The 13626-nt window shown below is 36.8% G+C and overlaps 1 protein-coding gene across 3 annotated transcripts in view; it reads left to right on the top strand.

The window, feature by feature from the left end:
* LOC102238061 (T-lymphoma invasion and metastasis-inducing protein 1-like) overlaps window positions 1–13626 on the top strand; it is a 63257-nt gene that overhangs the window by 38715 nt on the left and 10916 nt on the right. The window contains exons 16-17 of one of the 3 annotated variants that reach the window (XM_023342173.1): window positions 2007–2219; window positions 3717–3850. In XM_023342173.1, the coding sequence (XP_023197941.1) occupies window positions 2007–2219; window positions 3717–3850 (347 nt within the window). Of the gene's footprint in view, window positions 1–2006; window positions 2220–3716; window positions 3851–9955; window positions 10450–13626 lie in introns of those variants that run through there. The other 2 variants (XM_023342175.1, XM_023342174.1) reach the window with 2 other exon arrangements.

Below are 13626 nucleotides of genomic sequence, written 5' to 3'. Positions count from 1 at the left end.
AAAAAGAGAAATGATCAAAAATCTTGAACAGCTTCAGTGAGTCTGTAGACATATTTCAGCAGTGATGAAACAGAAGATGAATAAAAGAAGAGCTTCTGTGCGCTCATCAGAAAGTCTAAAAAGACATGACTCATGTGCACTACATTCCGTGTTTGTCTGATGATTTATATTTCTTTCCTTAAGGCGGGATGTGCCTAAACCTTTATCCATAAGATAATAAGATTCAATGCTCTATTTTGTTTGTCTGCTTTATGAAGGTGGCTCCCAAGATCAATCCCTCTGTCCCCCACTCACAGGTCCCTATCTTTTAAGCGAGGCAGAGAGACCTAATGGGTTTGAGAAACATGCAGCTGTTTCGTGGACACAGCACTAATGTATAGAAAATAACATGCTCCACTACCATGCCCCGAGGTCGAACCAAGGTTACTCAAGTGTGAGATTGTGGCCTCCAGTGTATTAGCAATCAAAAAGCTGCTATCTTAGCAGACCGCATGCAGCTAGAGGACACAGCTGTACTGACTCTCCACCTCTACTGGGAGGGAAAAAGGTTGTGTCAATCAGTGAGCTTAGTGGATCTTAGTGCAATGTTACACTGTTTACATTACAAGGAAACCAAAGGTATTTTTTCTGTCAATGTAGCTATTGTTGCCACTACTGTCATATAAGCATACATGTAAACAATGTGGTGTCAAATTATTCATACCTCTTGATTATGATTTTTTTTTTTTTTTTTAGATTTGGATACATTATAGCTACAAACCTCAATACATTTTAATTGGGATTTTAACAGACAAAATAGTCCATAGCTTTTCATCTGGCACTGTCTTATTGAAAATCTGTGTCAAGAAAACACTGAAGTTTGCTGTTACTTTTGCAAGACCCTAAAACTACAATACACAGGCAAAACACACACACACCCCTACACCCACAGCAATATAGAGCTAGAAGCGTTATCGCTCCCTCTCCAATAATAACTGCTTTAACTGACAGTTCAGATCCCAGAAAACTAAATTATGACTTATGGCTAAATGTGCTTCTCTTGTCTCCATCTATAGCTCTGTGTGTTTGCTTTCCTCTGCCATTTAATTGTGGGTTTGACAGAATTTCTACCATTTTCTTATGGAAGTGTAAAAATGCTGCACAGGCAAAAGAAAAACAGGGCTGTATCATGTTATTACCCAAAAATGTCATTGCTCTAACAGCATGCTTTTGTACTATATGTTGTTAATAAAAACAACATATAGTTGTTTGTACTATATACAGTCATATATAGCTCTGCCTGGGTGGCAGCTCTGCAATTTCATATTTTCTACAGGAATTAAAGTGTCAGAAAATTTTGCACTAGTTATCATGAGTGCGTCTGTTTCTGTTAACAGAATAAAAATCCATTTGTGTAGCTGAATTCAGCATTAAGGGGCAAGTTAGATTGCTATTAGATCCCATAGCAGCTGTCACAACTAATCAGGTTGATTGGTGAAACTGGCTGTTTAAGTGCTAATTCTCAATTAACAGTGCCGAGCACAGGTGGTCAGAGGGGGGGAAAGCGTCAAACTGGAGATGTGTTCCAGTGAAGTCAATGGGTTTCCTTTCATGTGTACAGTCTCATAGACAATGTATATGATAACATAAGACGACAGGAGTAGACAGGCTTTGCACACTCCCTTCTAAATCCATCCAGTCTTGTTACATCAGGATTTGCCGCAAGCATAAAAAGAAGGAAGCAAGCATGGGAGGATGCATTTTTAATGTATTGGAGAACATTAGAGTCCCAACATGTCTGATTAGTCTCAGAGCTGCTGTTAGGGAGTATGGTACACACATTTTGTTTGTGGGGATTATTTGTACATATTAACACACAAAGTCACTCCCTTATTGGTTATAGTCTCACAGATGAGACTACATTTTTTTTTCACCACAAACACCAACATTAAAACTTTTTTGATAAATTTACTACTTTCTAGAATAACTTGAATGGTCTTTGTCTTTTCTTTTTATTCATCCATTAGGTTTGAAAGCAGGCGATGAGATTCAGTTTCTCAATGGTAAACCTGCCTCCGCCCTCCAACTGGATGATTTGAGGGCAGCTTTTGGGAACCACATGCTTACCCTGATTGTCAGCACTCTGCCCCAGCTGGACTCTAAGGTGCTGTGCTTCTGTCCTCCTCATCGCACCGACGGAGAACAAGACCCAACCACAGACATCTTTTCTCAGAGTCAAGGTTAGACTTCATCTTCTTGTTCAAAAAGAATACAACTGTGCACTCCATCAAAGCACCCTAACTTTGTATACACAGATAAAGAAAGTGCATCACTATCTGCAGGGTCTCCTAATTATGCACGGATGCTGTCTGATACCTAACCTGTAGGCAGCCGGCAGCCTTCCCCTGACCTGCTCTTTTTATTTGTGCAAGGGCATCATTTGTATTCACTGGAAATAGGGGGCTTGTAATGCACAAGCTGACAAGCTGGCATTGTTTATACAGGGGCTCAGAGCTGTATGAATATTAATATAATTCCTACAGCAGTGGAGCTGTCATCACGGAGAGTATGCCATATGTTGAGGGTCAGATGGAGAGTAGAACACTTTTGAAGCCAGACGGAGGTCACTGATGATGTTGTGCTTGAAGAGGAGGTTGAACATGAAGTCCTCAACATGAAGGAGACTTTAAATGAGAGATTTGTCCTGAACATGGACTGAATATCTAATCTGACTATAAAGCTGCATCAGTAGACCCTCTTAGGAAGCGTTTTATTAGAAGTTCAATATAAAACCCACACAAAGGGATTTATAACTTAATATTAAATCACAATGCCTTGGAAAAGTATTTGTCCACCTTGAACTTTTTTATATTTTGTTACATTCTAATTACAAATATTTTAGCATATTGTTTTGGAAAGTTTACCAACAGAAAGTAGTGTACAGTTATAAAATGGAAAGCAAGTGACATATAAAATCAGAAAACATTGATGTGCATTGTACATTCATCTTTTTTATTTACTACACCCAAATGAAGCCTTGTTCAACCAAATACATTCAGAAATAAGCTAATTAGTAACCTTTTTTTTTTCAAGAACATTAGTGAACAAACAAAATTTGAAGATAATGGTTCAAAGCAGACAGGTCTGGGACATAATTGTGGTGAGGCTTAAAGCAAACTTATGGAATAAAACATTATCCCAAGCTTTGAACATCCAAAAAAAAGATTTACTAACTCTTTAAAAATGGAAAGAGGATTACAATGGGAAGCACATCAAATCATTGCTGTTTTTTATGCTTGCAATCTCTTCACATAACAAAAATTAAATGCGCTGATCTCAAACTATGAACAGTGGGTGGCAAGAAAAAAATAAAGCTATTGTTGAAAGAAAACCATAAGAAGTGCAGTTTAGGAGAAACTTGTTTATTAAAATAAAAGTTGAGCTAAACAAAAACACAAAAACAATTGGAATTTGGAACACTTTTCAAATTAGTATTTGTGAGAACAATATATACCACGTGTATTTATTTTTCCTCCGACTTAAATATTCACTTTTTTTGTGTTGGTTGTACAAAGGAAGTTGTTGTGGTGCTTGATAATATTTTGTTTTCTAAAAAAAGAGACAAAAAAATGATTTATTGGGTCAGAATTGTTCACGTTATGCATTTTGATACAAAATACACAAAAGCTAAACAAATATGCATCTTGCATTTGAAACTGTCTTTATTGTCTTTGCAGAGAACATCCTGGACGAGGTGTCAGGTTTGACTGTGGAGAGCCCCGATGAGAGCATGGAAGAGGGACCTCTATTAACCCTGCAGAGCCCCAGAGATCATCACAATGATAGAACATTAATGGCAGCTGGACAGAAGGTAGGAAAAGGCATTTAAAGACATTAAGTGCAGTCAAATGCATGAATAAGATCATGGACATTAAATAATACAAAAAATGGCATTTTAACCCCTTCTAGCTTTGTTATTAAAGTCTCAGATTAACTTCATTTATTTATTTATCCCTTTTAAAGTATTGTATTCTCATATTTGTGCAAAGTGAACAAAATCAATAAGCTTTTAAATGGACTGTAGTTTGAGAAGATTTGCTGGCTTTATTGAGTGGTAAAATGATTCAAAAAGCTAAATCCAGCAATAAAACGACTGGATATAATTTAATGAAAGTCTTACATAGGAAATTTATTTTTCATGAGAAAGGCAATGTTATACTGTGTGTATGTGGAAGATTGAGAAAAGTAGCACAGCACTTAGCATCAAAATAGACAACAGGATGCCAATATTTCCAAATCCTTGATCCTTTCTTTAAAAAGATAGTATCTTTCTCAGTTGTTATGACTCCAATATTCTGACATAACTTCCACTGTTCAAATTGTTTGCTCAAAGCACACGGTGTCTGCACTTCCTTTTCTCATTTTCAACACAAACCTTTCTCTAAATGTGCCAATAGGGCATATTTAGAAACCTTTACATGTATATTTAAAGTTTAAACTTTAAGCAATCTGCAAAAACTTAAAAAAACACAACTTTGCATCTTGTGGCAACCCCCCCCCCCCCACTCCAACAGGTCAAATAAAAACTGATTCTGGCAGCAAACATTGTGATAAAAATGATGCACCAAGAAAAACTCTGACCCTGAATGAATGAAACAAATGTCACTGCTGACCCATCATAATATTTCTTAATCTGATCCTAGTTAATGACTTCACTGCATTTCATGTTTGGTTTTATTTGCAAAAGTTCTGCAAAAAATATTTCATGAGTTTTTTTGTGTGTGAACCTGTCAATCAATAAATGAGCAGATGTTTATGCAGTATAATGTTTGTGTGTGTGTTACATGGACAGAGACAGGTGAGGGAAAGAGTGAGACAGCAGCATCACTTTCTAATTAATAGTGTGTCTGGTCCGATTAATGTCGGTGATGTGATGTCTGGAAGAGACTGTGTGCCAGCCATTCTCCCTTGGATACGGTTGTCACTTCCTTTACCACAGCCAAGCCTGATATTCTGAAACCACCGGAAACATTTTTTCTTTGTATCTGCACTTGATGTTGAATCTTTATATTCGAGGAAAGGGGCAGCAGAAATGGTGCTGAAGTCCCTCCTGGATGTGTGTCAGTGAGATTCAGTCAAGTGAGGACAGCGCCAGCCTCATTCCAGGCCTGGCTATGTTGGACAGAAATGGTTCTGTGACTCTGATTTGCCATTTTAGATTGAAAGCAAAGCACTGAATGATAAAAGACGCTTGGGAGAGTGGGTTGGGTTATATTTCATTTGGTGCACTTGATGTGAGAAAAAGCTGTGAAACTCCACAGCTGAGAACAGTTCCTGATTAAAAATGTACACTTTTGCAGCCTTTAGTTTTTACACTTCCCATTTTTGCTGCAGCGTTTTGCATGGTGCTTTTGCCAAATTCGTGATCCAAAATTTAAAGTTTCGCACCACTTAATCCTACCCTAAAAACAAATTACTTTCTTCATACATAGTCATGTGCCTTTTTTCTGTGTTAAAAAAGTGATTATTTACCTTTTAGGGTTAGGAATATTAAATGATTTTTCATTTAATAACCAGTTTCTGTTTTAAAGTTTTAAATTCTTGTCTCAGGTTCCATTTAATCTGACTGAACTTTTGCTATTTTGCAAAGACAAACAGGAAAAAGTCATTCTCTAGATATGTGGAAACTGACATACCCTGCTGGATTTGCAACTTTGTTTACAGGAAAAGGTAAATCTACCAAACTCTGACTCATCAGTCCTGACCACCAGTGATTGCCTCACTTTTTAGACATTTGCTGGTAAAGAAAACTATTCCCACTGCATGATACTGCCACCACTGCGTTTCACTAGGCAGATGGTATATTCAGGGTGAAGTGAATTTCTGCCATTCAAGGACTTTTACAATGTAGTTTTTTTATTTGTCATTTATCATTCTTTCACATGCTTGGTTTACATTTATGTACTCTAAGTTGCTGTTAGTTTGTCAGATAAAATCCAGAGAAAATATACCATTATGGTTGTAATGTGAGAAAATGTAAAATAGAAGCTTTGCTAGAAATTGTGCTCTACATGGAGCTGAAGATAATAACAAGGAGGAAAATACACTGTCGATCAAAGCAAAAGATTGTTTAATGTTGAAATATAAAGTGCTTCTAAAATTTTAACAGTGTTTTCTGTCTTCCCATAAAGAAAAAAAAGATTTTGATATTTAAAGAAGAATACCAGTTCCTCTCCAATCAGTGTGCCAGAAGAAGTATTAAAGTCCTATTACAAAACCCTGGCAGTCTGTGATCTCCATCTCACCTTCCCGTCTCTCACCTCCTGCTTCAGTCTCACATATGCTGTCTGATTCATGTCCTCATTTCCATCTGTTGCCTTTTTTAGACCCTCGTTTTTGTCTTTCATTTCCTCTGCATGTAGCCATTTGATTTACTGTCATATTTGGTTCCCATAATTGCAAACAATGTGACCGTGTCCCATTTCAAACATGACAGCAGCATTTTTTTTCTTCCTTCCTCTGATCAGCCAGTCTCAGTGTTTGTTTTCCTTTGTTTTGAATGCCCTTTGTTTCTTGTATGTCCTTCCAGTTTTCTCCTCTTCTTGGTTTCTGCTCCCCACTAACCCCCTGCTGTTCATTATCATAAACAATGTGAGACTGCTGCTGGCATTCAGACAGAACTTGCTCTCTTTAAGCCGTCCAGCCGGCTGTAAACCTTGACCTTACCCTCAGCACTTGGATGCTTTTGTTAACAAGGATGAGCCAAATTTGCAACACAGATATCCAGCAGTCAACTAAAACAATAGATTTTTATCATTTTATTTGTATTTTCCTTTATTTCCCCCTCATGGTGCTTACTTTTTTGTTTCACTGTCTCTTTGGAAAAGCTTGGAAGTGCTGAGGATTGTGTCTTACCTCATTTCACCCGGTGCCTACGGTCACACAGTGGCAGACGACTGAAGGAAAGAAAAAAACGGTGAAAGTGGGACAATTTTAATTATCCCCACACTCTAATTACTTCACTCTGCGGTGTTTCACATCATTTAGTAGAGATAAATGAGTGTATGCTTAGCCGGAGGAAATGGAAATTTTCATTATTTTAGACAAAGCACACAGCTACCTTCCCTGTATGATAAACCAACTGCAGAAAAAAAGCTGATTGCTTAAGAATCACAATGATAATAAAGATGTTTGTGATTGTTCGGGGGTCCCCACGCTGCAGTCAGCATCACTGCTGTCTCCCAGTTATAATTTACAATTATAACCAGGGACACATGAAATGGAAAATGTAATATTCAGTGTTTAGGGCAGTGGTTCCCAAAGTGTGGGGCGCCTAGAAGGGGGGCCTAGAAAATCTTTGGGAACCACTGGGGGGCCCCAGAAGAAAATTTTCATCAGGGTTTGTTTTGTTTCATGTTCTTAATCAAAAATATGAGAACATATTAAGTTAAGTTGACTGTTTAAATTATTATAACTATTATATAACATCCAAATAAATTTCAATAACTTTAATGATACAGGTAAAATATGAATTTGTTATGTACAGATTTGTTGTATATATTGAGGTTTTTAATTGCCTTTAGAAATTTTTTTTCTAGATGAGAAAAAGAAAATTATTAGAAGTAAGAGCTTCAAATAAATACAGAACTGTGTGTTTAATGAATCTATTAATTTTAACTTCAACATAAACAGCTTCATGCTGAACATAAACAGCTTCATGCTGTTTATGTTATTTTTTAACCAGCTTCATTGAATCAGGCTGAAATGTTGCTGTACTCCCATTTTTTCCCAGTGGAGGGCGCAATGAGATCATTAATCAAGCCTGCAAGTGAACGTTTACAGTATAAACATTGATCACATGATTATACTTTTTCAGTAATTTCTAACAACTGATATATTTCATTTACATGATACCCAAGAAAATTTCTTGGAAAATTGGGACAAAAATATAAGTCACTATTTCTTTATAGTTTTACTAAGTAATACAGAGAGTAGTTTGGTTTCACTACTCCCATATGAATTAAATATCAGGAGGAAGTGTGCAGCTTGCAAAACCACAACCTTAAAATCCACATTTATAGGTTTGTGAGAATGTGTGTCATTATGTTACTATACTTTAAGATTAACTGATTACATTCTTTCTCTCCTTACTTTTTTTTTCTTGTAGGGATTTATGGATTTGCTTGCTTTTTTCTCGTGATTGCACATGAAACAGAACCCAGGACTCATCCCTCTTTGCTTTCCCCTCATTCCTCCTGTGTTTTCTCTGACAACGACAAGTACATGCTTGTTACCACAGTGGCAGGAAAAGACAAGTAGTCAAAAATCTGCTCTCAAACGTACATTGAGTTCTTCATGTCAAAAGGGGAAAAATAAGTGTGGGTAATTAAGAGTGAGACCTCTAATTCGGTCACTGAAGTTTGAGTGCGATTCCTGCCAGGATTATAAACTTGTGTTTGCAATTTCAGCTGACGGGTGTAGAAACTGGTTTTTGCTGACTTGCTCCACCCCTTTGTGTTGCACATCCCTTCCTCTCTGTTCTGAATGTGGGGAAAGTCAAGGATGCGGTACATTGAGTAATGGCACTACTTTTGTTGGATTTACCGTAAGAAGGTAACTTTTGTTGTACTTCATTGACTTCTTGCTAGGCTTTCGTTTTTTCAAATAGATTTTAGTTTCAAAGGTTTTGGAGCATGTGGATAGCTCTATGATTCTTTAATGGACATAAGCCGTTTAAAACTAACTTCTTTGAGAAGAAGTGCTTTAAGTTTTGATGCTCTTGAGTAACCCTTACAGCTGATAATGCCATTCTTTAGACTTCCAAAGGACAATTTGATTTAGATACCTACCCTTCAAATGTACAAATGTCAACATGTTTTTATGGCAGGGTTAGGGTGAAATATGTCTGTCTTACACAGCGCAGGTTCTTTTTTCTTGTTACCTAATCTGAAAAGCTGTTTGACTTAAGCCAGGTAATTTTTCTTGGAAGTTATCAGTAAGGAAAAGGAAGTGTTATCTTTGGATTTTTTAAGTGAGACTGTGGAAGCTGTTATCATTAATAACTGTCTTACCTCTAGTAGAAGACAGAATTTTCTCAGTGAGTTTGCAAAAAAAGTGAAGAAATCCTCAGAGTGGTGGAAGACGAATAGGTACTTGTATGAACTCTTGTTTTGGTTTTATCAAACGTTGAAACAACTCAAACTAAAAAATATTCTAAAGTTATGCACATTAAAGTAATCAACTTCAACAGTGGTGCCTTCCCTATGCCATGTAATTCAGATTTTCTGAATTGACAATAGAAACAACAAGAACTCCCCATGAAGGAATTATTGCCCTGGGAAAAGCTGAAGTTCACAGAGTAACTCTAAGTTTAGAACCCAATATGACTGCATGTAAAAGTAAAAATAATAAGCACTTAATTAATTAGCACTTTGATAGCTTGTATCTCACTAAACCAGTGATCAACAGACAGTGCTGTAAACTTATATTTATGAATTCCTTTACCATTTACAGTCATGTATTATATGGCTATTAGATTTACATGAAATACATTATTGGCTTGTATTAATAATAGCTCCACTTGTTTTCTGTCATACAACAAGACTCCACTTAAGTTGGATGTAAGTTGATGCAAGTTCCTGCTTGAATATGTTTGTAGTTTTCACTTGATGGTACAAGCCGGATTCTTACTTCACTGGTTTGGTGTTTGTATGCTAAATAATGTCATTTTTCTCACAGTGACAAACTGAAGCTTTACCACAAAGAGTTGAAGTTTCAGGGTGCACTGATATTTCTCTCTCTATCAGTGATGCAGAAAACCGATGTCTGTCTTTCACTCTTGGTGTGTTTGAATCTAACCACATCTCACCTCCTAACTCTCCTCCCACAATCCTCCCCCTCGGCTATTCTTCAAGAGGATGTGATGTTTGCTCCTTTTTTTTTAACATTGCAGTCTGCACCGCTGGTTCTGCTGTTCTGAGTCACCTGGACAGAAGAGTAGGAGAAGCGGCGCGGACAGATGGGAATGGAGAGGAAGAGTAGAAACAGAGAGATGACAGTTGAGCCTGCGGAGTCAGTCGGGATTTAGACAATGATTGGATGGACGCTGTAGGATAAGATGACATGAGAGCTCTGTTGTTCATTGCAGTCTGTGTAATGACCTATTTGTTCAGCTGCAGCAGCATTTGCACAGCAGACTGTTGAAAAGCCGACCTTTAAACCTCTGCCATCAGCTGGCTTTGTATTAGTAGTTTTAAAATAAAAAAGTGAACTCACTGCAGGGGGATGTTTTTCGGATGAGTTTTCTGGAACTGACCAGTGCAGGGGATTGAATGTTTTTTCGACTCGGAAATTACAGAGCAGGAATGAAGGGAACACCTGAAACCTTTTTGACCTGCCAGGATGTTGGCTTTCAGGAGGAGCAGAAAAACTAAACCCTCGACTGACTCCGTCTATGACGCGTTCCAGGTGGTGAGCATTGCAGTGCATGAGAGGTTGCATGTTTGATGGCTTGTGATGTGAAGTTGAGCTCGCATAGGTCAGTGATTATGTAATGGTGCTGTACCCATACTGATGAGATTATTCTCAGGGTATGTTCCCTTTGGAACCTGCTATCCAAATCCATACATTGTGTATGCTCACCTATCCCAGCAGCTTTAGGGGTTGGGAGCAACAATTATTTGGATAATACTCGTAGTGTGGGATTATTGTTCTGTTGATGCTTTAGCAAAATCGAAACCAACATTTCACATTGCACACTATTATGAACAAATATTAATATTTATTGTGTTATATATTTTAATTCAGGTTGCAGAATGCAAAATAACAGTGGTACTTCTGTAAAACATCATGCTGATTTTTCCATTCATTTATCTGTCTCTCAATAGGTTATTTGTCACCAATTTGCTTGGCTGAAATTTATGAGATCTTGTTTATAAGTCACAGGAGTGTTTGGTTTGTCAGTACAATTATACATGAGAAAAATACAGCATAGACCAGTGTTTTTTTATTATTATTTTGCTCATTCTACAGAGCCAAATATTACATTTCTAACACTTAAAAAATATAACGTTATAAGGCTATAACATAATAAATTATCAATTATATTGATGTTGATTGTCCACACATAACATTTTTAGCCTTAATGTTTATTGACATTTCTATTTGAGATCATCTCAATTGAAATGGCCTTCAATGCATTTGCTCCCTTAAAGATGGTTATCGTGACATCGTGACATGAAAAAAGATTCACAGCATTATGTTGCAAAGCTGCTTTGAATACTGATAAGTGGAAAAAACTGAAGTCCAGGATACAAATAAAAGAACAAACAGCTTTATTGAAACATAAAACACCTTAGCTGAGGCGGAGAGATTGCATTCAGTTAGTCTGACAGACAAACTCTGAACTAGACATCGTGATCCCATATCTTTATACACCCTTTCACATATCAAAAGGGACATATCAGAGGGTGTTAACACATACCTAAGGGGCCTTTAAGATTAGCACATGTACAAAGATGGAATGGAACAAACTCAGACAGAACCAGCTCACAGGATGGATCTATAATTAAGAACAGCTACATCCTCTTTTCTGTTTGCCTGCTCATGATTTTCTAGTAAACAGGTACAGGGAAGATGGGGGCTGTTTTCCTGTCAAAGTGTGACAATTATTTATTTTTTGTCCGTTGTCAGGCCTCTGATGCGCAACAAGAAACTTTGAAGACTCTAAAAAGGAGCAATAGTCTAGGTTGAGTTTATTGAGGGCCTGTGGTTTGGCCTTTTCCTGTTCAGGAAAGGCCCCTCATAAAAGAGTGCAGCACTTGTGAACAATAACTTCAGCTGGTGGACCTTCGTACAATAAAACAGATCAAACTTTGTAAGATTAATAGTAAATAAACTTCTAATAAAAGTAAACACAGTGTGAATATTTATTTTTCCTTACAATATCATGATGGAAAATTGTGCTGTCACTGCTGCAGCCTTACAGGAGACAAGCCGTGTTATCTGTCAAGACGGAACCTGTCTCATCTGTCTCCAATTAAGTCAGTCAAAAAAAACAGGAAGGGTGCTCATCAAAAAACAACAAAAGTGCATGATGTCACACAAAATAGAGGCATTTTTATGGTATATATTTACAGATTAGAAGCTTTAATTATAACAAACCCAGTGGGGGCATCAAATGGATAGCCTCTGCATCTATGCAACTTCACATGGTCTCTTTTACATGTCTTTATTTTATTTTATTTTTATTTTGGAAAGACAGCAGCTGTCATAATGTGAAAAACTTCTCATTATTATGTACTTAAAATATACCAATATTTATACCATATATGTGGGATAAAAAATTAATTAACTTGACTTTTTTAATGGTTTTGCCTCAATAATAAAGTCAATCAAAATCAAGTTTTAACCCGTATAATGTGATGAGAAGAAGGTTACTTTTGTTTTTCTCCAACACACCTGAATCAAATGAATGGCTTGTTACCAGATCTTTGCCAAACTTAGTCCTGTAGGGGTAATTCAATCATTTGATTCAGCTGAGTTGGAGCGGTGCGAAATGTTGCAGGGGTGCAGCTCTGGAGGATTGACGTAGGAGATTCCTGATTTAAAGTGAATCCGGTCAGTAAAGTTTAATTGAAAGTTTACTCACAGAGGTTTACTGTAGGGGTCTAGTAATTAAAATATGGAAATATGTCCTTAATTTGTCTCTGTCCGATAAAGTCCTTCCAATAGCTATCGAGCAATGTAGTGAGGTTAATAAATGCTTGTAGTAATCAAATTCTTAGATTGAGGGATTCTAAACTGTGAATAGATAGGAGAGGCAAACTTAGCATGCAGCCATTAAGTAGCTCTTGCTTTAATGTTTACTTGAATCAAGAATGTGAAAGGAACATCTATGGTCAGAACATCTTTCAGATACACCTCAGACATTCCTTAGGTTGCATCTCTGCTTATTAAAGAAATGCATGGCTTTTTGCCGTTATGACTGTCAACTAATATTTGCATAAATGTATTTTTTTTTATATATATATTGGAGATGACACTGCTCAAATCTGACATGTCTGCTCATGTATGGAATGTTTCTAGGATTGGAAGTGTGGCTCTTGAGTTTTCACAACCACATTGTATGTACTGTATCTCTTGAGTTTCTTGCTAAAGTGTTCGTACAGCTTGAACTTTTGCACATTAGTCTAATCTAATCAGAAACTTTAATGTAGTTTGAGGTTTTTTGTGATTCATCAGTTCATAGTTGTACATAGTTCAGAAATCAACAAGGATTAGTGACTTTTAAACCTTTTTAAACAATTGCCTTTTATTTTATTCTATACTTTATTCTCCAGCTGTTGTGCATGAAAACAAATGTCATCATAAAGACCAAGAAACAAAACAAATATAATGGATAAGGTTGTGAAAAGGTTTAATGCAGGGTTTTGTTCTAAAATCATCTCAAGCTTTGTACATGCATGGCACAGCTTTTGACCTACCTGAGACATAGGTTTCCTTAAAAATGACAGGCAGGATAAGGAGAGCATTAATCAAATAATCAAGAAAACAGAAAATAATCCAATGCTAACTCTGGAGAAGCTGCAGTGAATGTGTTCACAAAACTTGTTTGCCTTGCTCTCCACAAATCAGATTTTTTTAAAG

The sequence above is a fragment of the Xiphophorus maculatus genome, chromosome 11, assembly GCF_002775205.1.
Source record: "Xiphophorus maculatus strain JP 163 A chromosome 11, X_maculatus-5.0-male, whole genome shotgun sequence".
Classification (NCBI taxonomy): domain Eukaryota; kingdom Metazoa; phylum Chordata; class Actinopteri; order Cyprinodontiformes; family Poeciliidae; genus Xiphophorus; species Xiphophorus maculatus.
Note: the sequence above shows the minus strand (reverse complement) of the source record. Positions and strands in the feature narration are given on the sequence as shown.